General features: G+C 33.5%; 3 protein-coding genes across 6 annotated transcripts in view; 2 read left to right on the forward strand and 1 right to left on the reverse strand.

Annotated features, from left to right (window-relative positions):
* The window catches only part of LOC144845374 (cubilin-like), a 108135-nt gene extending 101600 nt beyond the window's left edge, over window positions 1–6535 (forward strand). For both annotated transcript variants that reach the window (XM_078702663.1, XM_078702673.1), the window contains one exon: window positions 5898–6535. The gene's annotated coding sequence lies outside the window, so the exon portion shown is untranslated. The remainder of the gene's footprint in view (window positions 1–5897) is intronic.
* LOC144845837 (uncharacterized) overlaps window positions 1–27927 on the reverse strand; it is a 339583-nt gene that overhangs the window by 285053 nt on the left and 26603 nt on the right. The gene's annotated exons all lie outside the window — the stretch shown is intronic.
* LOC144848666 (uncharacterized) lies at window positions 13108–19570 on the forward strand. Of its 3 annotated transcripts, none has more exons than XM_078705711.1 (7): window positions 13108–13139; window positions 14327–14577; window positions 15332–15498; window positions 15752–16659; window positions 17282–17416; window positions 17609–17790; window positions 18177–19570. In XM_078705711.1, the coding sequence occupies exons 1-7, from the start codon at window positions 13119–13121 to the stop codon at window positions 18301–18303; spliced, it is 1791 nt and encodes a 596-aa protein (XP_078561837.1). In that variant the 5' UTR covers window positions 13108–13118; the 3' UTR covers window positions 18304–19570. The 3 variants fall into 3 exon arrangements, with proteins under 3 accessions (XP_078561837.1, XP_078561668.1, XP_078561749.1); XM_078705542.1 differs by having other exon boundaries at window positions 17609–17786; window positions 18174–19570; XM_078705623.1 differs by having other exon boundaries at window positions 17609–17786.

Here is a 27927-nt window from a genome sequence, read left to right on the forward strand (position 1 = left end):
CTCTGGATAGCTAAAGTATGATCGATACAGTCAAATGCTTTGGAGAAGTCTTTCATGTCTGAAAAACAGAATGATGAAACATCAAATTTTTGTTTGTTAGTTTTTACTTTGGTTTTATAGGTACAGTATGTTCTATGATTTGTCAATATTTACATTTGACCCTTTATCATGAAGGATTTTTTTTCACAAGGTGATTTTTTTTTTTTTTTTTTTTTTTTTAACCATATTTAATGAGGGTGATCCATCCAGCTATTGCTGATCATTAGGGACCCTCAGAGGTTCACAAGACAAGCATATACACAAGATGCTCTACATAAACAAAGTCTTATTACAAGTCTTTGGGAGTGGAGTAATTTGGTCCTTAGAAAAAATCCTGACATGTGACGGGACTTGAACCCAGGACCCTTGGAGTGGTAGCCAAGCATCATAACCACCAAGCCACAACTCCACTCCGAATTTGATTGAATAGATATCTGTAATCATAAAGATGTAATAAAAGACCAAATTGTCAGGCCAGTAGCCAGGCGCCCCCCCCCCCCCCCTTTTGCGTGAACCTCCCTTTTACCAGCTAACCTCCCCTTGAAAAACAAAGGCCCCACTTCCAAAATCGTGCAATTAATTATCAATTATAGAATACTGTAGTGTACTATATAATTTCTCTGCATAACTCAGATTTAAGTAGGTAAAAAATGTCTCTGTAAGCTGATTAAAACAACCGAAATTGAGCCAAAACTTCGTAAAATAATTGGTGTCAAGAAAACCCCGCCTCTGATGCATTCTGGTCATTTTTTAACTTTTACCTGTTATATCGCGAAAACGCTTCGTATCCTGAGCGATTACCTTTCGGAAAATTCTGGTCTACGAAAATTGGATGGCAATTTGTCCCTTTTCTTTACAACCGATTGACATTGGCTTCCCCAAGTACAGAAAGTAAATGTTCTATGATACAAAAAAGGGTGATATTTGAATATTTAGATGGTGGAAGCGAATAATATTAAAAAATACCTTGTATGTGATTTTATTTGTAAATTGCATTATATTGACTGAAATGTATGTGTAATGTTAGAGATACAGACGTACTACAGTACTATACATATTGTACTATACTTCATTCTAGTCACCTTCAGTTACTGTAACAGAGTCTACATCAATATTTCCAAAAGATTTGGTATCCCATTAGACTCGATAATAGTGTTCATAGCGAGGAAGTATTTTTTAAAGTACAGGTAATGTACTCATTTAGTAAGTTTCTAACTAAACTTTACTCTGGTCTTTCTTTGCCATTATGAGATTGAGAACTAATGTTTTCTCGGGTTTTCCTAGTCTGTTGATTTAAGACATGTATTGCATCACAGAAAGGAATGCCATAAAACAGAATCCTCTGGTACGGAACTGTACTTTTCAACACAGACATAATCATGCGATACTAATGCAAGAGCATGAAAAATAAAGTTTGTGTCAATAACCATCCTATTGCATCATTGAAATTTCTTATGGCTATCATCTGATAGTCAAATATCTAAAATGTTTTATTATTCAGGCATAAAGGCATGGAATAACCTATCTCATTTCATTCAGCAAATAGAAAACAAATTTAATTTTAAGAAAAATGTTAAATCACATTTCTGTTCAACCAAATAATAAAGTCAATCATAGTCTTTTAATTATAAGTCAATCATAGTCTTTTAATTTAACTTGTTTTATTATATTATTGTTTTTGTTATATTTACGTGTTTAATGCAATACTTTGTAATTTTTATATTTATTATTTTAGATTATAAAAGGATCCCAATGGAAATAAGCTAATAAGCTTTTTGGGCTATCCTGGAAAATCTTTTATAAATGTATTATTTGTAATCTATATATAAATTATGGTTAATTCTGACATAGGCGAGCACAATGGAAAAACTTCGGGACAAATCTCCGCCTTGGATACCTACCTTATCTATCTCAGATGTACCGCGAAACGTAGATTTGATAACATTAGTTTCCACTATTACGATATGGTTCCATATTTCTATCTTAGGAAGATATTATAAAGGGTTTTATAACAATATTTCTGATTTCATCGGTAGATTTTTAACTCTACGGTAGATAGAAGTAATTTCCGGGTTCACGGTAAGGTGTGTCAATCACCTTGCAACTTCCTGCATGGTTGGTGGCGATAGCCATTTTAGTTTTTTTCGGACCGCACATGTGAAGGTACAGTAGTACATTAATAAAGATAAAATTAAATATATTCATAAAACATAGGAGTATATTGTGGGGAATAAGTATATAAAATTACATCGAGAGAACTGATAAGAGCTTTTGTTTGATATCAAATGAAACCCTGATAGCCGAGTTGTTGAGTAAGCTGCCAGGACTTTATGTATACTGTGTGCTATCTGTGTCCAGTTAGGACCCTGGGATATTTCTGCCCACGTTGCAAGCCGTTAAAAACATCTTCCTTCTTAGGCCAAAACGGCTCACTGTGTTACGGAATAATGTATTAATTATACCAATTAGGATGGTATTTATTTGAATAAACGCCCGGAACACCTCCCCAATAAAACATCAATTCAATTAATTAACAACCATCTAATAAACGCCCGTCCACATTTATACACACAATATTGTATTATTTTATAACACAATTATACTATTTTTAGTAGATTTCATTGGACTGTTATCAACGATTTACCCAAACATTTGTTATTCTTTTTTACCACTTTTCATATCTACTAGAGGATGTTATTTGTAAATGTACCATATTATTAAAACTAAAAAATGTAAAGTATCCCTCGAATAAGTACCACCCTCAAATTAACTCCTACCAAACAATAAACACACGAGCGAAGTATATAAGTATTTTTTATGATGATTTTTCTAATAAATTCAAATCAAATCATTCTATGGTCAATAAATCACAATTACACTAACCCCATAATTTAGAGATCTTTTTTATTTCAAGCGCCTTGAGCACTTTGTGGATATGTGTGCCTTTTAATATATCAATGTATATTCGTTATTTATTTTATTTTTTTACTTTTATTTTTTTAAATTTTATTCAGTTGACAACCAACAGCGATGAAACCGCCACTAACAGGTTGAATCTAAACATAATAAACTATAATAATAAATTCAAATAAGCAACAATAACAAAAACAAAGATTGGAACATTATAGAGATTTAATAATTTTACCTAACTATCATAAAATAAATCAATATCCAAACAAGTAACAAGCAACCTATTGAATGTGTTAGGTAACCGCTGAAAAATACCTCGTTTTGTACATTCAACACGACCACAAGGAACGTGAAGCAAACACTTGCTGCGAGTACAAGTTGGTATATTCAACTTAAACAAAGCAACAAGAGGAAAATCATAAACAGAATTGAAAGAGTTGTATAAAAACGCCATATCAAAAACAACTCTACGATTTTCAAGAGAAATAAGAGAAGTATAATAATTAGGACAAGTGCGAGTAAGGAATCTAATAAATTTGTTCTGAACATTTAGTCCAGATCCCTATGTCAAAAAAAGTGCCTTCGTGTGCAGATCATGGGGAAAGTGTAAACATTGTGTTTTATGAATATTTGAATCATGCTGGTTATAAAAACCCATGTTGTCAAATTTCTAAAATTCATCTTTGACCTCTGACCTCAATTTGAATGTTTTGACCCATTGAAAACAAAATGGTCATATCTTTGCAACGCTTAGATTAAATGAAATAATTTTAGTGTCAAATTATTTGGGAGATGCATATTAATATTTGTTCTAATGGAAAAGTTTGTCCAAAAATGGCTGGAAGTATGATTTTTGGCATTTTTGACCTTTGACCTACATATCATATAACTCCGTAACTAACAGTTGGACAAACTTTAAATAGGGCTCAAATTAATCTGAAGGTATATGTTTCTATTCAGTCTAATAAGAACTTTTTCAAGAAAATGACCCAAAATATTTTTATTGACCTTTGACCTGTACTGGTAGTATACATTCCTATAATCTCAAAAACTATTGGCCGTAAAAGGGTTTTTTGTGTGAAATTGTTCGATAAATTTACATTTATATGTTGTATAATAACAACATTTTATAGAAATGTAAAAGAATTCTATTTATGATCACTAAATTTGTAATTTATTAACATCACTAGCATTTGTTATAATATTAAAATGTGTTATATTTGCTGATTTTAAGCACTTCACATGAATTTATCAGAATTTTGTGTATTTAATATAAAGTTTTATTTTTTTGATATAAAGAAAATTTAATTATCTATCAAATAAGACTATTTTCAAATTATTATGGTTAAAACTTAATGAGATACAGGCAAAAAAGTGTATTTTTACTTGTGTGAATAGCGCCCTCAATCTTAATTTTTTCCCTCAAAATACCACATTTTTATGTGGTTTCATAAACTTAACAGGGTATAACTTTGTTTTAAAGATTATTTACAGTAACCTGTAATTTACATACCACTTTTATAACGTAGTAGGTCAGTTTCTTAGATAAAATGAAAAAAATATTTTTATAGCTTGATATTTTTGTTGAGGTTATTACATGATACACACCAAAAAATATTTAAATTTTGAGCTAAAAGTCCATCTTTTTGGTTTAATAAAAGCTATCTAGCAGATACTAATACACAAAATTCATATTTTATTGGATAGATATTATGATTATCTTTCCAATAAAATATGCTGTTTGTGTAAGAATGTGTGTACAAGATTGTTTGTACTGGACCAAAAAGATGGATTTTTAGCACAAAATCAAAATATTTTTTAGCGTGCACCATGTAATAACCTCAAGAAAAATATCAAGCTATAAAAATATTTTTTTCATTTTATCTCAGAAACTTACTTAGTATATGGTAGAAGGGGTATGTAAGTTACACGTCACTGACAACAAATCTTTTAAAAAGTTACAACCAGCTAAGTTTATGAAACCACATAAAAATGTGGTATTTTGAGGGAAAAAATGAAGATTGAGGGCGCTGTTCACACAAGTAAAAATACACTTTTTTGCCTGTATCTCATTAAGTTTTAACCATAATAATTTGAAAATAGTCACTAAAACTGTAAATGAACTGTTTTTTCTAACTTAAGGCTAGCTTCTGCTGGGAGTTTATACTTGGTACTAACATCAATCATAAGAAAAAAAGTATTTGGGGTAATCATAATTTTTAATAAAAAAAAACATCATTTGTAAGTGAAAACAAAATTCAAATTAGGTAAATAAAGTTTATTGTATTGCTGTTTGCTGCTCTCTAATAATAGGTTATAAATATCGTTTCATATATACAATAAATAATATTCATAATCAAAATTTAAAAACTTCATCAAATTAGGTAAATTTTAAACACAAGTATGTGTGCTGTTTGCTGCTCTCTAATAAAGTCAGGCACATTCCAAGTGTGACATAATGTTTATGTGCATTGCTACAGTGGAAAATGCAATGCCTTTAGTTTAACTAAACAAGCATGAATGTGCGATACTCGGAGTACAGCAAAAGAAGCTGTAAGACCGGATGTAACACATACACATCAATAACCTCGCTACCAAGTACGGCTATACGGTACCATCTTCGAGATGTAATATGGCTGCATCCAGTTTGAAATTAAAAAATTCGGCTCTATAGCTTTGAGGACATGTCCCTGTAGTATATTCATGCCAAATCCCAGCTCAATACTACAACGAATAAGGGAGGAGTAGTACTTTATAAATCGCACTTTTTATTCAATAGTGTCCAGATGGAGAAGATTAGTGAGTCCTAGACTCGGGTACACTGAGTAAAAATATTTGTTTGTGTATCAAAAACAATCTGAATAAATTGCAATTAGATGGGATATCACCTACAATATCTAGAAGGATAAATAGGGAGATCTGTAATTTATATATTTTTTTATTTGCAGAAGTTATCTGTCAACAGAAAAAGCAAGTGATTTCGATATCTGGACAAAATATTACACTTACTTCTGTTCCTGAAAGTGAAACATACTGTATACAAATTATGCAAATAATATCAGTATAGAGTGTATTAAAATATAAACAGCTGTGAGCATCATATCTATACTTTAAATTGTAAAGACCAAAGAATACTAGAATATTAGAGTATTTTTAATGATTTCATGTTTAATAATGTGTTTATAAAATAACAATATATAAATATAAAGTGGATTTTTTACATTCCAATATTAATAGCATATATGATATAGTTTACATATTTTGGACATGTTTGCCTATTTTAATTGTAGTGCGTGCGTGAAGTAAATATTATGATTGCTTGTATTTTATATTTCATCTTTAAATTCCATGATTTATATCATAAATATAATTATATATATTGCATATATCTCATTTACAACAATATTTCAATGTAGCATAAAGTATATATGTAACCAAGTTTTGTATGTATGGTAGTGTGTATTAACCAAATGTAGTTCATGAAACCAATCATAAAAATTAATTATATAATATATAATAAGTGTGTATTGTTATACTCAGATATTTTCAACCAAAGCAAGAGTATTAAAATGTCTTCAGTACTTCATATTGCGTGTCTTGATGATTTTATTTCAATGTAACTGTAGTCACAGATATCCTGCAGATTACACAAATTAGTTGGAGAGGTGGATGAATGTATAAACATGGAGAAACAATAATTGGCCTAATTACAATGGTTTCTGACACTGCAAAATAAAAAGAGGGGGTGTTGTGCTGTTGTGTTGTGATTACGGTAGATTCTAAACACCATCTCTTATGATATCCCTGTGTCTGAAAACAATATTATTTTGTCTTGTGTAATTCTTCAAAATAATTAGATATTCAAAAATGTTTTATCAAAAGTATAAAAACGATCTAATCATTATGACGCGCATCTGACCCTCTCCGCAAAATGAATACGCTGTGTACTTAAGTACTGATTTTTTAAGTCATTCATTAAAGGTACGTATAGTAATAGTATTCCTTACTATAATATTAAATACCGTATTTATTTGAATTTGTTCAGGAGGGTTTTTATTCAAGGGTAACATGTATTATCAAACTGCTTTGTAAATTGTAGATCATGGAAGTCAATGAATTCTACTAGAAAAGGGGTGTTTATTCAAGAGGGGGTGGGGCGTTTATTTAAATAAATATGGTAATTTTTTATTTTGTTAGAATTGTGGTAGACAAAATGTTTGAAAATAGATAGCAGTTTGTATCGGAAGGTCGAAATGAAGTTTTACGATATATGTAGTTCTTCTGGTGAGGAAGCCTCAATGGCAGAGACACTTTTCCGGGAAATAAACTGAGTCTTGGAAAGAGATCGTCTGCCATGGGTCAATTGCGTGTCGTTTGGGGTTGACAATTGCAACTTAAACATTGGTGAGTATCTACTAATTGTAGTCAATTTTTAGCACTAGATGGTATGCTCGCTTCGCGCCTGTAACATTAGGGTTGAGGGATGGGGAAGAGGATAGGTACAAAGAGGAACAATTTTTAAATATATTATTTATCCACTCAGTAACGAAATATATTTTTCATGTTTTATAAGCCTATAAATAATATACCACTAAATATGGTATGTTTTTAGTACAGTGTCGGGGTTGACAACTGCTAGGGAGCAGGTACATATTTTTATCCGTGGGTTTACGGAATAGGTCAGTTTTGAGTGTACCATTTTCTATGGTCACTATAGTGATTTAGGGATTTAGTAGCTGTAAATTTGATAGTTGGGTGGGCTGAATTAAGATTATTTACATTGAATTTACCTTGAATCACCACAGTCCATCTTCTTTCGATAGTGTGGCAGGGTTAAGGGGGATTTTGGCCCATTATAAACCCATGTGTTTGTTTACCTCTTTCTTGAAGCAGAGTAGGTTTGGAGCAGATATTGCACTTTGTGGTAAGTTGTTCCAGTCATTCACTACACGCTGGCTGCTGTAGAAGAATTTCCTACTGTCCAGATTTGGTTTTTCTTTTCTCAGTTTGTACGAGTGTCCTCTTGTCTTTCCATACTCGGCTTTCTTAAAATATTTTTGTAGGCTCAATTTTATCTTTCTGTGTTATAATGCGGTATGTTTGTATAAGGTCACCTCTTCTCCTTCTATCTTCAATCAAGCGTTGTGAGTCTTAATCTTTGTAGCTGCGTTTCGTATAGTAGGTCTTTCAGGTTAGGAATAATTTTGGTTGCCCGTGCTTGAACTTTTTCTAATGTCTTTTTGTCTTTTTCTAAGTGAGGACTCCATGCCTGCATACAGTAGTCTAGATGTGGACGTACAAGTGATTTATATAGTCTCAGTATTATGTGTTGATTTTTATATATGATGTTTCTTTTTTGATCATGCCCAGCGTGTCTGTAAATTTCTAATTGCCGATTTTAGCCTGAAAAATAAATGTTTTGTCCCTGCATGTAACATGATATTGACGCGTCTCACAGCGAGCTGGGGCACCAACGATTCATACAAAGGACACCGCCAGACAACTGCGTACCTATAATTGTTTAGATCACTGCCAGTCAGCATGCATAAAGTATATAGCCTTCCGATGTACATCAGTATTTATGTGTGGCTATGAAGTATAAAATGTATCATCATCATAGAGAATTATAATAGTGAATATTAATTATTTTACACTATAATATCTATGGTATCATGTACTGTAGTTCACATTATGGGAACCGATTATTTTTTTCTAGACCACCAGCCGATACGTACTCAACTGTATCAATGTATTTACATTGGTATATTTAATTTTCTCAACAAATTTCTGTAAATAAATATTATAGATAGAGCTATAATAAGAATTGCATTTGCCTTCACCCAGTGTGCTTTTTTCGGGGCTTCTCCTAGACGTACTTTCGCATTGAACTTGAACGCAAACAAAATACCGAGTGAATGATCAAACAATCGGCGGTTTATATAAATATATTATTTTATCCAAGGGGTTGCAAACACAAGTGTTCACATGTCTTGTTATGTATTGCACCTTTGTCCTGTCTTTATGTTGTCTGTAATGTCACTGCACTAACGGGTGACCGGTAAACGAGCTTCGCTCTTACGGTTATCCATCCATATAAGTTGTTCATCTCTTATGTTCAGAAATTGAAATGGTAAATAGTAGTGCCAGTATACCGTGTAGTTTAGCCTCAAGGCAATACCATGTAGCTGGAGTAGCTTGGACAAATACAGTAGAGATTTATGAGACTTGGTGTGTGATGATTCAGTATGATAAATTTGTGCTGTGAAAGACAAAATTGTAGAATTATGAAGAAAATATTGTAAAATATAACAAGGAAATTATACTATAGTATAATCAAGGGGTAACCGTATAATTTATAATTAATAATAATAAATGGAATGGCAATTACTTATATTATGTATACATTACAATATTACAAATTCATATATTATTTTATTATAAGGAAATCTGTTTTAGAATGAGAAAAAGCCTTCCCAACACAGATTTGAACCCAGCTATTAATAAAGCTGTAAAACAAAATAGACCATATTGTAGCCGGACTGGGTAGCGTAGACTTACTTGAGGACTAGGCCTAGTACGATTAGCTAGAAGGATACAGGTCAACCTGTACCCGGGCCATGCCAACTCGCTCGTACCCAAATTTTGGTTTACTTATAAATCCAACATTTTGGCTTACTCGTACCCATCATGGGCTGGCTGCCTAGTAGTAGTAGTAGTAGCCTAGCCTAAGGCAGCAGGCCCGGCCCTAGCCTACTACAACTTAAGTCTAGGCCTAGCCTAGTACTAGTAGGCCTAGGCCTAGTAGTTAATATCATACATACGCCCTAGAGCCTAGCTAGTAGTAGGCTACCTAGTAGTCTACTAGCTAGGCCTAGGTAGTAGCAGTAGTAGTTATTGTAGTAGTATTATTGTATTGTAGTATTATTTATAGCTGTCCGGTGGTCCTTGGTCACTTGTCTAACTAGCTACGTCTAGGCTAGATCCCCTAGTAGGCCTAGTACGTAGTAAAGATAATTAGTTATTCTTCAACAGTCACACAATTAAGATTCTGCCGCTGATTGCTAGTGAACAGGGGGAGGGAGGGAGAGAGTTAGAAGAAGTGAAATAAGCCGTGACGTATAAATAACATCATACAAAATAATAATATAACTAACGAATCCGTATAATATAATAATGTTGTATGTTATAAAATAAGGTAAATGCGTTTAATATAATACAATTATATTATAATATAATGTATTTTATTAATAATATAATAGTAAATGTTCATGATATAATGCTAAAACCCAATAATATAATACAAAAAGTCAATAATTTGTTACATTTTTCACATAATATATTAGAAATAGATATAATATAATGCTAAAACTAAGTAATATAACGCAAAACCTATAATTCATTACAATACAATATATAATATAATAAAAAATGATATAATAATATAATATTTTGAATACTTCAGACAGCTGAGGCTTGCCATAGATTTAATTAAAATGTAAATAACGGTTTTCGTAGACGTATACAGTATAGTACTTATTTGCACTCTATAAATAACACTTACAAAATAATTATTTGTTTTAATTACAGTAGGCCTATACTATCGGATCCGATTTAATTGAAATGTAAATAACGGTTTTTGTAGAGACGTATACATGTCATGAGTACAATACTTATTTGCACTATATAACACTAAACAAAATAATTATTTGTTTTAATTAAGGTATACTATCCGATCCGATTCAATTGAAATGTAAATAACGGTTTTTGTAGACGTATACAGTATAGTACTTATTTTCACTATATAAATAACACTAAACAAAATCATTATTTGTTTTAATTACAGTATAGGCCTAGGCCTACTACCGTATCCGATCCGATTCAATTGAAATGTAAATAACAGTTTTTGTATTTATTATGTATACAGTACCGGTATATAATTATTTGCAAAGAAGCATTTAATGTTATTAGTAAATAGTAACAGTTCTTATGTTAAATCTGTCTGTTTTACTAGGCCTACTCCTCAGTGGCGTATCCAGTGGGGGGGCCGGGGGGGCCCGGGCCCCCCCTGATTTCGTGTCCGTCGGCACACCATCGCGTCCGTCGGCAAACAAAGGTGCCGGGGAAAAAAATAAACTATTTTTCTGACAATAATTGAACTGTAAACATAATTCTTTTGAGTGTTTGTTTATTTACATATCATATCATTGATCCCTTAAGATCAACTATTTTTTATTTTCATTACATCTAACGAAACACGTAAAAAATGTGGTCAAAATATCGTACTACCTAGCACGTACGTACGGCCGTACGCGGTAGATTGTTTACTCAAAAGTCTTTGACCTTACCCTATTCAACCTTGTTTTTGCCGTTGAGCCTCTCATGACCTGGGATTTGTATGTCTTCCTACGCTAAGATTATATAGTTCTACATGCCATGTGCTTTTTTGTCTAAGATATATTTATTATAAGTGCCAAAAACCCGGTTTTTTTTCTCGATATGAGGCCTTTATTATTCAAAATTTTTAAAGAAAAAGCACACATACCATAAAAAATATCCATGTATTTCATTTTTGGAACAGAATATTCCGTGAGGCTCAACTACAAAACCACCATTTTGTGATATGATGTCATCGTAAGCCAATCAAAGCTGAGCTTTCTCGCGATTGGCCTTGCTCACGGTTGAATGATTTTGGATTCTAGCTGATTTGATTGGTGGATGCAAATCACCCGCAGCGGAATGTTTTCTCTCGCGCGTGTACCATGAATCTCTCTGATCGTTACTACACAAAGTTAGAGCAATGAATTTGCCCGAATTCCGTTAAGTAAACAACTATTTTATAAGCATTTAATAACATGTTTTATTGATATTTCCAATGGTGATATATAAATTAATTACTAAAAAACGTAATTATATGTAATTATTTTAACCAAAAATGGCGTAGTTAATAGAATTGTCGACTGAGGCCGCAAGTGTTTTACTTCTTTTGTGGCTAAAAACGATCATTTTCGGCGATGTTTAAGACCCTATATTTCGAAAACTACAAGTCAGATTTTCCTAATTCTTTCTTTATTGTAATATGAATACAACATACTAACAGATAATGTTGGTTTGGTTTTAATTTTGCATCGTTATCCCATATAAGACAATATATGACTATGCAATCCTAGAACATTCATATTGATCAGGTGTATGTACAGATAATGACACCAATTTTGTCGGCAAATTGGCAATTCCCGGCCCCCCCAACTTCAAAATCCTGGATACGCCACTGCTACTCCTCGAATTCTATATCAAAAAGCAATTGGCTTATTTTCACCATTACATAGCGAGTCGTTGTCTTCGTCGGCGGTCAAATGCTGAAACAATTGGGATGGCCTGGCTCTTGAAATATAGAGCGACATCTTCCTGTTGATTCGAATCCGATATCAAAGAAGAATTAATTGGCTTCCGATTTCGTTTTTTGTTGGTTTATTATCCTTGTGTATCAAGTTCGTCATGTTGTTCTTTCCGTTTTATCGTCGACACACAGGCATTATTATTGTCTTCATTAGAAGACATTTTTTTTCAGTTTGCCGTCAGGCCCTTTATAGTTTCTGCCTTAACCTAATAATAATAGGAAAAAATAATGCGGCCCGGCGTGGATGATCAGTAACAGAACGTACCGCCACATACTACTCCACCACCACCCCAACACGACACACATGCACACCACACGACACCCCCGGCCCACAGTACAAACAACCACACACAGCGCGCCGTCGTACGCGCGAATATGTCTGACTGATAAGTGATTTAATCAAAAGGATGTACTCCCGCTCCATGGATATGTTTTAATTGATGTATTGAAAAATAAATTCCTCGAAAATTATAGAATATTGGTTTACGTGACTTATATTTTAACTAAAACAATACAACAAATGTGCTTTTATCAGTTCATACTATTGTAAAAAACAGTTTGTATTAAATTCAACACCCATCAAAGGTGGGGTGTGTAGGAGGCAGGGATGCGTAAAAAAGTAAATAATGTTATTTTATGTTTCTTTTCCAATCCATCATCACACAAGCTGCCTAACTAGCCTACACTCTACTTACCGGCCTAACTATAGAGATAGTTGTATGTAGCCTAGGCCTGAGCCTAGGCCTAGTATTACCTGAACTGAAAGTGAAAGATGGTAAACAAATTAAATCCGGTAGGAAATTGTAGCCTTGCATATCTGACTTTGTAATAGCCTGGCCCTAGCTAGCTAGGCGGCCCTTATACTCTCTAGCCTAGAGTAGGCTAGGCTAACCTCTAGCTAGGACTAGGCCCTAGGTAGCTGGCTAAGCCTAGGCTAGCACTAGCTAGGCCTAGCCGCCCTAGAGGCTAGCCTAGGTAGGCCTAGAGGTAGGCCTGGCTAACTAGGCCTAGCCTAAGTAGGCTTATACCCTAGCTAGGGCATAAGCCTAGATTTCTAGTACTAGGCTAGGCCTAACTATAGGGCCTACCTAGGCCTACTAACTAGGCTAGGCTAGCTAGGCCTAGCTAGCCTAGTACTAGCTAGGCCTAGCTTAGAATAGTAGGCTAGGCTTAGGCATAGGCTAGGCCTATAGTAGGCTAGATAGATAGGCCTAGGCTAGCTAGCCTACTAGGTAGGCCTAGCTAGGCTAGGGCCTACTACTATAGATAGGGTCAGGCCTCTAGGCCTAGGTAGGATAGGCCTATACTAGGCTAGGCCTAGGCCCTAGACTTTTATAGGCCAGGCCTAGCCTAGGTAGGCCTACTACTAGTAGGCTAGGCCTACCTAGCTAGGCATGCAATACATCTAGCCTAGGCTATATGATGGACTGAGCCACTGCATTACTCAACCATATGCTTTTCCCTGGTAAACACTATGATTTCCAAAAATGAGGTCAATACTAGCTAGGCCTAGCTAGTAGTAGGCTAGGCTAGGGCCCTAGGCCTAGTAGGTAGGCCTTTAGGACTAGGCCTAGGCTTAGACTAGAGGAGGAGGGCCAGCCTACTAAAAAAATTAATTAAAGGCTAGGCCTAGTAGCACGGCCTCTTTGAGCAACTGAACGGAACTGAAAAGAACCAGTGTCCGAGCGCTTATGTCGACATGGAACTGAACGAAGTTGAGTCGTAAAAATCTTAGTTGCATTGAGTTCCTTTCAGTTCCAGAAAAATAGAACATGAGCAACTGAAAGGAACTGAGAGGAACTGAAAGGAACTAAGCTTATGTCGGCAGGTGTGCATATCAGTTGCTCAGAGCGCTTATGTCGACACAGTTGAGTGGAGTTCCATGTCTAAGGGCAACTTTAGTTTTGTTTGTTTGTATTGTAGTAGTACAGTGTTTAAAATATTTCACTGTTCTGTGTATCTGCTGCATTTTTTGTGTAGAAACATGAGGCTGGACAGGGCCTTGGAGGTCACTGTAATTTGTTCACTCCATGGTCTGCCAATAACCAAGATGAAGTATATGGAAATGCTGATGTGTGTAAATCTGCTAAGACTAGTTTCTATGATGAATTTGGTGGATTGGATGATCTTGTAACACAGATAATTGATGAAGGGGCAACTACCAAGCCAGATGAAAAAGATAGTAGGCCTATCAAAGCAGTATTAAATCCTAACTACTCATTTTATGATAGGTAGGTTAAAGTTATTAAAATAAATGTGCTTCTCTAGTGCTTCAATTTAATGCACTTTAAAATTCATTTAAAGCATTTGATGTGGGTGGAATAAATTCTACAGTTCAAAACTTATCAAGTTAACTGCAGTAATAAAGTTGATTGTATACCACGACCGAAAACGTGCTAGCTCAATATCTCTCATAAAATACCTATCCCGAATTTCTGTTATGAATGTATTGAAACTTGAAAGAGAATTCATTGCAAAGCAAAACGTTTGTATAAACCAGGGAAGCTCTTCCCTGGTAAAAACGTATATTGAAATCTATTAAAAGTAGTAGTATTTCTGTTTTAACATTATGATGCTGTACTCGAGCTGTTAACCGGTTTTTAGCAATTGAAAAGAATTTTTGTAGGAGATAGGCAATTAATTGGAAGCATCCTTGTATTATTGTGTGCATGTATGTTTCAGCATTGACAACCATTACACAGTGTAGGCCTATACCACATTTGGAAAACATCCCTTTTTGAGGAAAATCGTTTAACCTAAATTCGTTTTAATCATCAATAACTAATTATCTAACTAAACTTAGTAAAAGGGTTTACATTCAGTACCAAAAGTATGTACCAACTTACTATACCATTGAGTACAAATTCTAAAAGTTACATGTGATTTACCAAATTTTGCCCTTATGTAAATTTATATAGATAAGAAGAATTGGCTATGAATCTTTATGTTGTAATGTTAATTGTTATTTAAAATCCACTTTTTTAGAACTCAGCATTTAGGTAGCAATTCTAAATGTACCACTGTTGATGGATATGATTTCAATTTTTCTGAAACATTACCTTCAAACCAACTTCCTGAATCTTGCAAACTCAACACTTCACAGTTTCAACACCAGTGTACAACATATGATCATCAAGATCAATCAAATCCAGGTAATTATACATTTTAAATATCAATATCTACTGGGTGATGGCTTTGATTAGTGCTCTTCAAAATGTGTTGGTATATTAAAATGCTAATAGGAATTCATTCATCTGTACTGCAAATTTTATTGTATAGAATGCATGAAACCCCTTGAATGAATGAATGCTTGTTACATCCAGTCATAAACGACAGTTTTCATCATATTATACAGAAGACATGAAGTTTCTAGATTTAGCAATTTTATTAAATTATTCTATTCAGGTTCGTTTCAAGATGTTTTTGGAAATACATATTTAAAATCTACAGATTCTACAATGCAACAAGATGCTATTAACAAGTTAAAGGCACTGAATATTATAAGCGACAGATATTTTGAAAATGGTATTATTTCCTCCGTATATGACCAAAGACCAATCAATGAATCACAGATTTCTACAAATCCAAATGTTGACCATAAGCATGACATAAACAAGCCAAATCAGGAAAGTAATTCCTCACACCATGGTGATGATCAAAGGTTTTTCAAAATAAAACCTTCCGTTGAATTGTCTTCAACTGGTTCAAGTTCTCCAAATACATATGATTCATCATCATTCTCAGTCTCAAATACTAGCCCAGCATTACGGTCACATTCCTTTTCACCTATGAATGGCTCGACTTTTAGTAAAATGTACAGTACTGCCAGTAATTCCAGATTTGACAAACTTTACCACACAAAGGCATTACCTACTGAAAGACTGTCTGGCAATTTTGAAAACAGGGATTCCTACATTCAAGATAAATATTACAATAATATGCAACATGTGTTTGAAACTAGACAGCAATTGTCTGATGAACACTCCTTGTCTATGCCAAATTTTCCAGCAGTAAGGCTCACTCAGCCACAATATCATTCTTTTATGCCACTTCAAAAACATTATAATCAAGTTGATGTTAATCCAGAAATGCCGGCATCTCAACAATTTTACAACCATCATATCAACAGCCCAATTTTGCATCAGTCAAATGTTCACATGTATGATGTGCACCATAATGTGCAAACTGGATTTCCATATGCTGGCCAGTATATGAATCAATTCTTAAGAAAACCCAGTTTGTCAACAGATCTACATATTCAGTTAGAAGGAGCCTCTGAACAACTTAGGTTTATGGAAAGAGAACGGAAAAAAGTAAGTCAAATTTTGTATTTTGTTATTTTCTTGCATTCTAATAGTAATTTTGACAATTTTGGAATTTTGTAAACTAGGACGGGTCATACTCAAATTACAAACCCCAAAGCACGTCTGGGAGAAGAGAGTCTATGAAAACATTTTCTGATAATACAGTATTATTGAGATGCATGTAGCCGGTAATCTGTAAATAAATAAATAATGATTTTGTTCTTGCTGTCAACCTACGGCGGTATTATAATAATTCACTGTCAAATATCTGACCAACCGACCGACGAGCTGTAGAGTCGCGTCGCGCGCGACTAAAAAGAGAAAAGAAACGTTTAATTTTAACCAAAAATCATTGTCTGACAGACAATTTAAGTATTTTTTGCTTTAAATTACATTTTTTTTTCAGGTAAAACATTTTTTGGTTAACATGAATAACTATTATGTGACAATAAAATTACACACTCAAAAACAAATTTGAAAAAAAAAAATTTCATGGGGACAATATATCTTTTAAACTGTTGCGTCAACAAGCGAGCAGCATTTTTTGTAAGAAATATTTCTTGTTTATTATACCTTTAAAACATTTACAATTGCAACTTATGAAGTGCCTGTATACTTTTTACATCTACAGACTGAATCTGACCTTGTTGTAATGAATCCTGGTAGACGTATGAGCAGCTCAAACACTATTCCAATTCCAAAGTTACCAGTTAATCCATCAAAGGTTGACAGGCTTATTGTCGACATGATAAGAGAACATAATAAGGTATAAACAGGCCCTTAGTTCACCAAAATGAATGTATTAAATTACTGGTTAAGCATGCTGTTTTCATTTAAGAAATAGTTTATGAAACTGAAAGATAATATTCACATTTTACATACCTCATTTTTGAATGGTAAAGCCAGATAATTGTTTCTGGATGACTAGATAATGTAGTAGTTGTAATTTTCATTAAAGGTCATTACTATAGCCAGTAAGATAGAAGGACTGCGAGCTGAAGCTCTACATCCTAGTGTAGAGAAAGTCAACGATAACTGGATGGATGCTATTCGTAAAGTTGAGACTTGCCGTAGAGATGAACTTGCTCATCAAACTTCAACTCAGCATTTTAGTGTTCAAAAAATGGAAAATAAATGTGAGTGCTTATTTTCTTTCTAGTTTAGTTTATTTTCAAAAGTCTCAGAAGTCATATTATGTTTTTTTATACTGCTACCTTTGATGAAAATGATATTTTTTAAAATCCAATCAAATGACGTAAATGTAAGATGTAAATAATATCATGACGATACAACAATTCTATTGTTCTTATTGATCATGAAGTCATTTGATTGGATTTTTAAAAAATATTATTTTATCAAAGACAGCATAAATGGTTCTCCTATTAGTTTTAGAATGAAAGGTTTCCTACTTTATTTATATTTTAACTAGGAAGGTGTAGTTTTTTAATTTATTGAATGTTTGTCAGACACAAGTCATTACAATTTAAAATTAACATTACATTTTTGTTTGTTTTTTTATTCAGCAGATATAATGCGATTAGCTGCAAGCATTGCTCATTTGAACTTAGCAACAAGGAAGGCAAGGACAGGCTTGTGGTGTGCTCTTCAATTGGCAAGGCAACATCATTTGAAAAGAGTAAAACACAATGGTAATTCCCAGTAAAATTGAAGATTTCTCTTTTACAATGAAATACCGTATTGAAGGATCAGTCGAAGAATTCTAGATAAAATTGTTTTAACCAGCTGTTTAGTTTATTTGCTGATTTGCGTTTTTTTTAAATGTTGAAAGGTTTTGCAATGTATATACTTACATTATAATAAAACTGTTATTTTCGTTTTTGGTTGTGACTGGAACAACATGATTTTGAATGCTTTTATTTAAAATGAGAATATAAATTAAGTGAAATGCAATATTTTGAATACTAATAATAATTTAATACTCATCTTTAATTATAAAGACTACTCTTTTTTGACATTATAAATTGGTCTTTAATTGGAGGTTTTTATTACAAGTACTTTATACAATATTATAATTTAATACAATGCTGATTTAAAAACAATTTGGAATCATGTCATGTAGTAAAAAGCATAATTGATAGATTATTGCAGATTATGCAGTTATTGGTACCAACATATATAAACATAGTCATACATGACTTAAAAGTACCATGTACACATATTATTCAAGGTAATTTTTTATTCAATTCAGTAAAGAAAATTTTGTAAAAAGCTGAATTGAAAAGATTGTAGGCCTAGAGACCACCGGAAAAAAAAGAATATATATATATATATAAATTACAGTAGTACATATATAACAAAGCCAATATTTAACCAATCTTTAATATTAGTAGTGAACATCAACCCATTAAACAAACCATCTCAAAAAACCAAGGACGAACAAAGTACTAAAGCATAACAATTTATCAAATGAGGAATTGGACTATTTTAAAACTTTTTTGTACAAAGGTTGGGCACCAAAAGGTTTTAAAATAGTTATTGTAGTACATTATTGCGTCAACATGACAATAATTTAATACATGCCACATAATTTATAAATATCACTTATTACTAATTTGAAACAATGTAAATTAAATCACTCAGTAACAGTCTGAAAGCACATGAGCAGCAGCTGATGATGATCATATTGCCACTATACCTAAAATAACAACATACTGTATCAAAATATACTGACATTTTTTTTTATTTTAGTGTATCTCTCTTTCATCAGAGAGGTGTCTCCTGATTTGAGTAAGTTGAATTCCATAGATACTAATTGACTGAATTAGATTTTACTAGTTGTTAGGTGTATTTAATTTGACCTGTATTTGTAATTAAATTGTTACACTACCGTACTACTATTGGATCGAAAACAACGATTGGCAATAATGTGAGTGATAGTATTTCAATCATTAATTAGACATTTTTATGTGTATTCAGTGATGTATTTCATAAATTAATCTAAATTATTTAATATGGCCAGGATAATTCCATTGTTGAAACAAAAGCGCCAAGAACACACGAGAAATGTGATGCTTATACATCTAATTTTATCTCAATCATGGTTAGTGAACAGCACACCAAGTTATATTACCAATAGGCTTTATGTATGTTTATTTAAAAAAAAAGATATTGATGTTAAGAAAGATTTGCTAAAATGACTGTATTATAGTGCAGTATTTATTAAGAGTTAAAGTTATGGTGTTCATTAATTACAAATGTTGAAAATGTTTCTCCAATTTAAAATGTTAATCAATGTATTTATTACCAACAACAAAACTTTATATTTGAAGTTGAAATTCAGCTATTAAAATATTAACTATTAAAATATATCACATGATGGTTACTTCGGGTAGTAACAAAGTGCGAGGCACGCGAGGCAGGGAAGGCAAGCTCGGCAAGTCACAAAATGCGAGGCATGGAGGTATATTTTTATACCGTCCTCCATGGTTTTACCATCATCAAAAAAATTATTTATCGTGAATACCACCCCATATAGAATTAGTAGGCCTACTTTAATGAAGACAAATCAGACAATAAATCCGTTAAATTGGGGATTTTACAGACGTTTTTCTCGTTCAATATTTTGGTTTCTATGGAACGCCAAAAGAGCAAAATTAATTAGAGGGCTAAAAACTCTGTGAAATCCATATATTTAACGCATTATTTGGTGAAAATCACGTACAATTTCAATGGATTTTGTCACTGTCAGTAAGGACAAATGTTACTGTTGATACTGTACACGGTTTCGTTAACCTTTTAAAGAATAAAATTCACCATAATAGCCTTAGTGAGGATGTCCTAGGTCTAGGCTAGGTAGTGATGTTGATTTAGGATCGATTATTATTCTTTGAAAACAGAACAGTATCAGCAGTAACATATTAAATCATTTTTATTGACAAATTAATTAATATATTGAAATTAAATGTGTTTTTCACCAATAATGAGAATGCATGAGAAATTGACGCATTCCACTGAGTTTTAGTTCTCTATTATTGTTGCTCTTTTGGCGCTCCATGGAAACAAAAATATTAAACATTGAATAAGTTAAATTCGCAGTGTGCGAGAAACAGGCCTGTAAAATCATTAATTTAAAGATTTATTTATTACTTTTTATGTGATTCTTTTATTAAAGTACTTATGAGGCATACTTCTAAGGTGTGGTATTCACACGATAAAGTTAGTTATCAAATTTGGAGTCAAAATACAAGCGAAGGAAACTAGCGCCAGGTTTATTAGTACGTACGTACATGGACAACAATAAATAAAAATCGTTCGTAATATACCTAGCCTATTAAAACAGAAATAGTATTACACCAATTATTATTATATCAAAATGGATTAAATTATTTTCTACATAGGCCTTTAGGTTAGGGCTAAGCATATTAGCTAAAGTTTAATTTTAAAGATGTATTGTCCCTCTGAAAAAATGTTTTTTTTTTTTTTTTTTTTAAATATGCCATTTTAATGTCACATAATAATTATCCACTTTGACCAAAAATTGGATCGAAAAAAAATGTATTTACCTGAAAAAAGTGTAATTTAAAGCAAAAAATGGTCAAATTGGCTGCCAGCAAATGGTTTTTGGTGAAATTTAACCATTTATTTTGTCATTTTATAAGTGAAAACATTTTTTTTTTCTTTTTTTTCCTACGGAAGTGATTAACTTTGTTAAAACTACAAAATAACATATTTAAAGTCTGATTTAATTAATCTTCATTTTTCATGTTTTTGGGGGACAATACATCTTTAAGCCTAGTATTACGATTGTCGGACGTAAGTCTTTTTCACACGCGCTCCAGAATTCTCTCGCAATTTTTTTCTTTGCGGCATGTTATTTGATCGGCATATCAGTTACCTTTTATTCACCGCAAGTTATTGAACTTGTCCTGACCATCGCTGCGGTTCACTTTATTTGCGAGAGAGAGAATGGAATGTCAAAAATGTCTTTGGCACGCCGCTCAGAGAGAAGTCTGTGCGTTGGCTGCTGAAAGCACGTGCTATAGGAGGGGGAATCGCCACAAGGCCAAATCCTCTCACAGGGCAGAATCGTTCCGCTACCTGCTGCTAATAATAGCAAAATATGAATAATTGATTATTAGGCCTATAATATAGCATAATAGCACGTTAAGATATGCCTAGCACCTTTTTGAAATTGTAAACTATATATCTCGCATGCCTCGCACTTTTGGAAATGATAAAATGATGCCTCTCGCACAAATATATGGCGTGCCTCGCTTGCCTCGCTGCCTCGCACTTTGTCAACACTCGGTTACTTCTATAACTTCTACGTGAAACTAACGTACAAAATGCCCACAAGTGGTATCAAATCTTCCGTTATTTATAATCACTAGATGGTACACTGAAAACTAAGACTTAACCCTCTTCGGACCCACGGCAGCCAGAATGCAGTGAAGGATGAGCCAATGAGAGTAGAGAATCTTGCATAAGTACGCTTGAACCGATGCATTTTATATGCCAATCTGATATATAGACGTTATCTTAACTTCGGCGGAATACCGATGTTTCTTAACGTGGTATTGAACATCGCCATTGCAGAAAGTAGTAAAATGTTACATTAAAACACTGTTAATAAATTACCAAATAACCAATGCATATAAAATTAATTATCCTCTTGTTCTACTTCTTGTAGATGAAAGTGGATACTATGAGCCAGCAAAACCGTGGTGTATAGTCCAACTCCTCCATTATTATTTTGTTTGAATAATGAGTTAATGTAATGTTATTAACTCCAAAAGCCTCAATTTACTATACATTAAGTAGTATCATATTTCAAGATCGGTTAACAAGATTTCTTTGTAATAATTGATTTTGAATGATTATTTAAACATAACTACATTATCTCAATTGTTTAACGTTTTTGGGTGGTAAAATCAGCGGTGTTGAGAAACTAGTGTATCCACCGCTAAAATGTTTAGACCTACTTAATATTGCGTCACTGTGTCGATTCTATTGGTCGAGAAAGAGCGGACATTTAATCACAGTGCTCATCTAGTCGATGATAATGGTCCTTCACAATATACTCATTTTCTGTGATTAAAATATGTTATCAAAAGTGATATTATTAGTAGCAATCCACTTATAACTACAACCAAACTAATTATTGAGAATTTCCATTAAATTAAATGAAAATATGAGTAACACATTCACTGCATGAGCGAATAGTGTTAATAATATTTCTTTCTTTTCCCTTCAAAAATAAGGTTTGTCCGAGAATGATTCTTGATGAAATCCTGAAATTGTCAATGTGTTACCGTACTTATTCGAAACCATTCATACATGAACCGGGATGTGATAATCTAAGTAACCATTTAATTTCTTCAAACCGGACAATTTTCTTCTTTTTAGAAACGTTTCAATAATTTTCCTATTTTAAATTAATTAGTTGGTGGGCTTGGGGGTGTTGTACCACTCTCTTTTGACTACAATTTCTAAATAGCTTTCAGGGGCGGATTTAGAGGGGGAGGGCCCATTTACATACGATTTTATAAACGATTTTACAGGAAAAGGGGGTACAAATCAACATTAAAAATCGTTAAAGATGTATTGTCCCCCAAAAACAGTTTTAATAAAGTTATTCACTTCTATAGAAAAAAAATCATCAAAAATGATTATTTCACTAATAAAAAGACAAAAGAAATGGTTGATTTCAACCAAACACCATTGTCTTCCAGACAATTTAGGTATATTTTGCTTTAAATTAAAATTTTTTGATGGAAAATGTTCAAGTTTTTGGTCACAGTGAATAACTATTATGTGATATTAAAATGGCATATTCAACAACAAAAATGTAAAAAATTATTTTTTAAGGGGACAATATATCTTTAAAATTTTCAATTTTTTTTAAAAGTTGAACCGGCCGAGTTCAACTTCAACGTTACGATCGGTAAAACTGACTGACCAATCAAATAGTTCATAAATTACGTCACCATAGTTTGTGAAAAATTACGTACGCGCTGACAATTCTTTATTTTTTAGTTTACTCTTTTAAAGTCTGATATTTCAAAATAACAAGTGTAAGTAAAACTAAATTTTAATATAAAAACAATTTAATTTAATGTTTGTCTTTAGTGTAACGCCTAGATTAAGATATCAGCGAAAACATGTCCTAGGACGGCTGGGTTGAAGCATCAAAACCCCGGGCAAAACCCGTAACTTTTTCAATTTTCAACGGGCCCGGCTGCGCGTGACCGGCCTTGGCTTTGCAAAACTTCACGTCCATGTGTCCCAGCAACGTCGAAAGAACCAAGAAACCATTAACGATCGCGTAAAAAATGTGTAAAAATTCGCGAAGGGAAAACAGGCTTTAGGCTATTGGCGAAAAAAAAAAACAGTTCCGTATATTAAATATGGTCTATAAAACCCACTATATTCAGATAATTATATGACAAGAATCGACTGGCCAAAACGCCTCAGATGCTATCTCCGGGCGTCTAGACGATTATTTTCCCGTGTCGGCTTTTCTTTTTTTTAAATCAAAGATATATTAATATGGACTCGGGTCTCTCCCGATTTCTCTCGGTGACCTGGTGATATATTTATTAACTCAAACTTTCCCAAGGCGTTTGACTTTTATTGCTGACATTACGACGTTTTGTTGTTCATAATAAATGTATCTCTTTGTTTCGTATAGTTATGTTAGTGGTAGGTCATCTCTATATGATTGTCCTACCTATAATCATCCTTTATTCTAACTCCTTTCTTTTTAATATGTATGACAATGATTCTGTACTCAATCCAGATGCCTAAGGGTCTTTCACACATGTTTTCGGCACGGTCCGGCGCCGGCAAATCAAATTGAACTTTATAGTTTCGTTTTCACTACCGCACAATCAATATGCGGGTACCCGCGTGAAATCGAAACATTAACGTTCGATATGATTGCTGGTGCCAGACTGGAAGATCCCGCTTCGTGAATAAAAATACTGATATATAGATGAGGGCGTATCAATTTGATCTCTGGGTGCGCGTGCGTATAATCTATTGACTAGTGCTGTTCCGCCGTATCACGCCGAGAATCTAATGGTTAGGACGGTTCTAGGACACCTACCCCCTAGACAGTTACCCCCCGGATGTTTACCACCCGGACAACTACCCCCTTAGGACAACTACCCCCCGGACAACTACTCCCCGGACAACTACCCCCTTAGGACAACTACCCCCTTAGGATAACAACCCCCCGGACAATTACCCCCCGGACAACTACCCTCTTAGGACAACTACCCCCTTAGGATAACTACCCCCGGTCAACTACCTATTATACACTGTTGCAGAGTCAGGTTGTTCCTAGGGGGTAATTGTCCGGGGGGTAGTTGTCCAGGGGGTAGTTGTCCTAAGGGGGTTGTTGTCCTAAGGGGGTAGTTGTCCGGGGGGTATTTGTCCGGGGGGTAGTTGTCCTAAAGGGGTAGTTGTCCTAAGGGGGTAGTTGTCCAGGTGGTGGTTGTCCGGGGGGTAGTTTTCCGGGGGGTAAATGTCCAGGGGGTGAATATCCGGATACGGGTTAGGACAGTTGCATATCAAGCAGAAGGTCCGGGTTCGAATCTCGGTTCTCATTCTCACAGATTTCCTCATCTTGTTGTTTCAAATTAATTAATTAATTACATTTCAGTATATCACCGGGCGGTTTAGAATTAATTTGTATGCCTATCGATAAAGATAAGAAAAAAGTGGACCACTGGGGCTTTCATGGTATTGTTCAAACTCGATTGGATAGCGACTCTTTAACATTCGCGGCGTGGTACGGCGGAACAGCACTAGTCCCTCAATTGTACGCACGCGCACCAGCAGAGATCAAATTGATACGCCCTCATCTATTCGGTACTTTTATTCACGAAGCGGGATCTCCGAAGAGATACTTTTATATATAAACACATCAGGCGAAGAACATTAATTCTAAACCGCCCGTTGATATACTGAAATTTAATTAATTAATTTGAAACGATAAAGATGAGGAAATCTGTGAGAATGACAAAAAGTCGCCCTAACCGAGACTCGAACTCGGACCGTAACATTAGGCATAGAACATTAATTAATATATAAATATAAGTATATTTATTAATTAATTTATATATATAAAATTGGTCAATTTTGAACTTTGACCCCTTATATCTCGACACGCTTTCAAGCCAGATTCCTAATCTACGGAAAATTATGGTCTAGAAAGTTGGATGGCAATTTGTCCCCATCAGGTGGTGATACTCCCCCTCCTCCCACTATATATTGTAAAGAGAATTGTCTCATGACAATTGTTGAAATTTGGGATGATATAATCGGACACGGATAGCGAGATCTATAGGATGTGCTCAATTATGACATGAATATACAGTATTATTAAATTCAGGCGTTGGTTTAACCGATCGATAGTCATCTTTTGAGCCTTTTACATTTGATGAAATTAGGCGTCATAAAGATGTGATCTCTCCTAGAAGGTAATAACATTGCGCTTCTAATTTTAGTTGGACAACTTCCGATATATTTTCTATATAGCCTGCTGATGTAACAAAATTACTTCACTTTATTACATGATCCACCAAGTTGTTTTCGATTAGGCCTAATGCTGGTCGACAATTTGAATGTATTTTTTATATATTTCAGAACATCTTCATTAGAATACATTAATCATACAATTCGTACAAATAACTCGTATTGAGAAACTTAGGCCTAAAATTGCACAGAATTTCCAACCATAAAGTCTAAGTCAAAGAAAGAATACATAGAAAACAGAAACTGAAATTGTAATTAAGTAAGTTTTCCTCCGTGGTATTATAGGCCTATTCATCGTGTGTATACATTGTATTAACTGTTGAAAGCTAATATGGTATATAAAACATAAAAATGACCGTTTTCCAATTAAAGATCAATAAAAATGTCGCTTAACGTAGACAATTAAAATTCTATTTATAAGTCACCTTTTCTAATCTTAATTAAGAGATCGTAATTCCATTTTTTGTGGTTAGGCCTAAGTAATTTACTGCACACAATAGTTCAATAAAGCATCAAACAGTATACTGATAAATGCCCTTTTCAAATTAAGCAAAAGTCTAATTAGAAAACACTTTGCCATTTTGTCCAATACTCTTGATGGTAATTTGATCTCTATAAAATTAAAATGTTGAATAATAACATGTGTTTAAAGAAACACCTGATTATCAAGAAATAATTACATTAGTATCATTACACACCTTTTTGTTATTTTACATCGTAATTACAATCATCTGATGCTTCTTTATAAAATAAAAAAAGGTAAAGTTATAGTAATGATGGACATTAATGTAAAATGCTTATCCACAAAGTAGATGATATTATCTTTTTGTGCGAAGTTGGTACCAGTAGTTGATAATTATATTTCGGATATGTGTACCTTTTACTTAACATTATGATACCTTAAACAAAAGTCCCGACTCTCCGATTTACGTTTGTGTCAAAATGCTTGTGTGAATTGACTTGTTTTATGAGATGCTGATTAATGTGAATGTTGATTGTGGATGATGCGATAATCTTTGTGTTGTACCAACAACATTGTTTCGGTGCTTGTGTGATTAAACAGCAGTTTGCATGAAAGTCAAGTTTGCAAATTAATGTGATCAGAAGTAAGTTTTTGTTCAATATTAGGAACATGCGTATCAGAAATATAGAGGATAGTATCATCAGCGTACATGTCAACTGTGATCCCTTGGGGATTCTATGTAACATTACGGTAAGAAGAAGAAGTACGGTAAGAATAGAAACCTTTTTTAAACGTTGATTGAGGTAAGAAGTAAACAATTTAATAGAAGAGGGTGATAAAGTATGGAAGTTTATTAATCAAAATATTATGCTGGACCAGAGTAAAGGCCTTTTCATATCGATAAAGACAGTACCAGTTAACTTCCCTTCGTTGATGCTCGAAAGCCAATTAGCATATGTGTTTGTTGTAGCTGTTAATGTAGAATAGTTTGGGCGAAAACCCGATTAAATCTTACTGTATGAAATACAATATACTATTTTTACCATGGAGTAAAGAAATACCATAGAGATTAATTGTTAAAAAGTATGATATTGCAGCGATGTAGCTGTGTTTGTTTACACATACGTAATCGATAATTAAATATAACAGTATCCGGGGCGTAATGATAATAAGAATAAATTATACATAAACCATTAATATTCTCGTTCACAGGTGGTGGTCCGTTTGATATTTAAAACTAAAAACGATTACTAATTACATAAAACACTTGCAATATTACAATAATTAGCAGACGCTTGAGATTCATTAACCGT

Source organism: Antedon bifida, chromosome 1 (assembly GCF_963402885.1).
Source record: "Antedon bifida chromosome 1, ecAntBifi1.1, whole genome shotgun sequence".
In the NCBI taxonomy this organism is placed as follows: Eukaryota; Metazoa; Echinodermata; class Crinoidea; order Comatulida; family Antedonidae; genus Antedon; species Antedon bifida.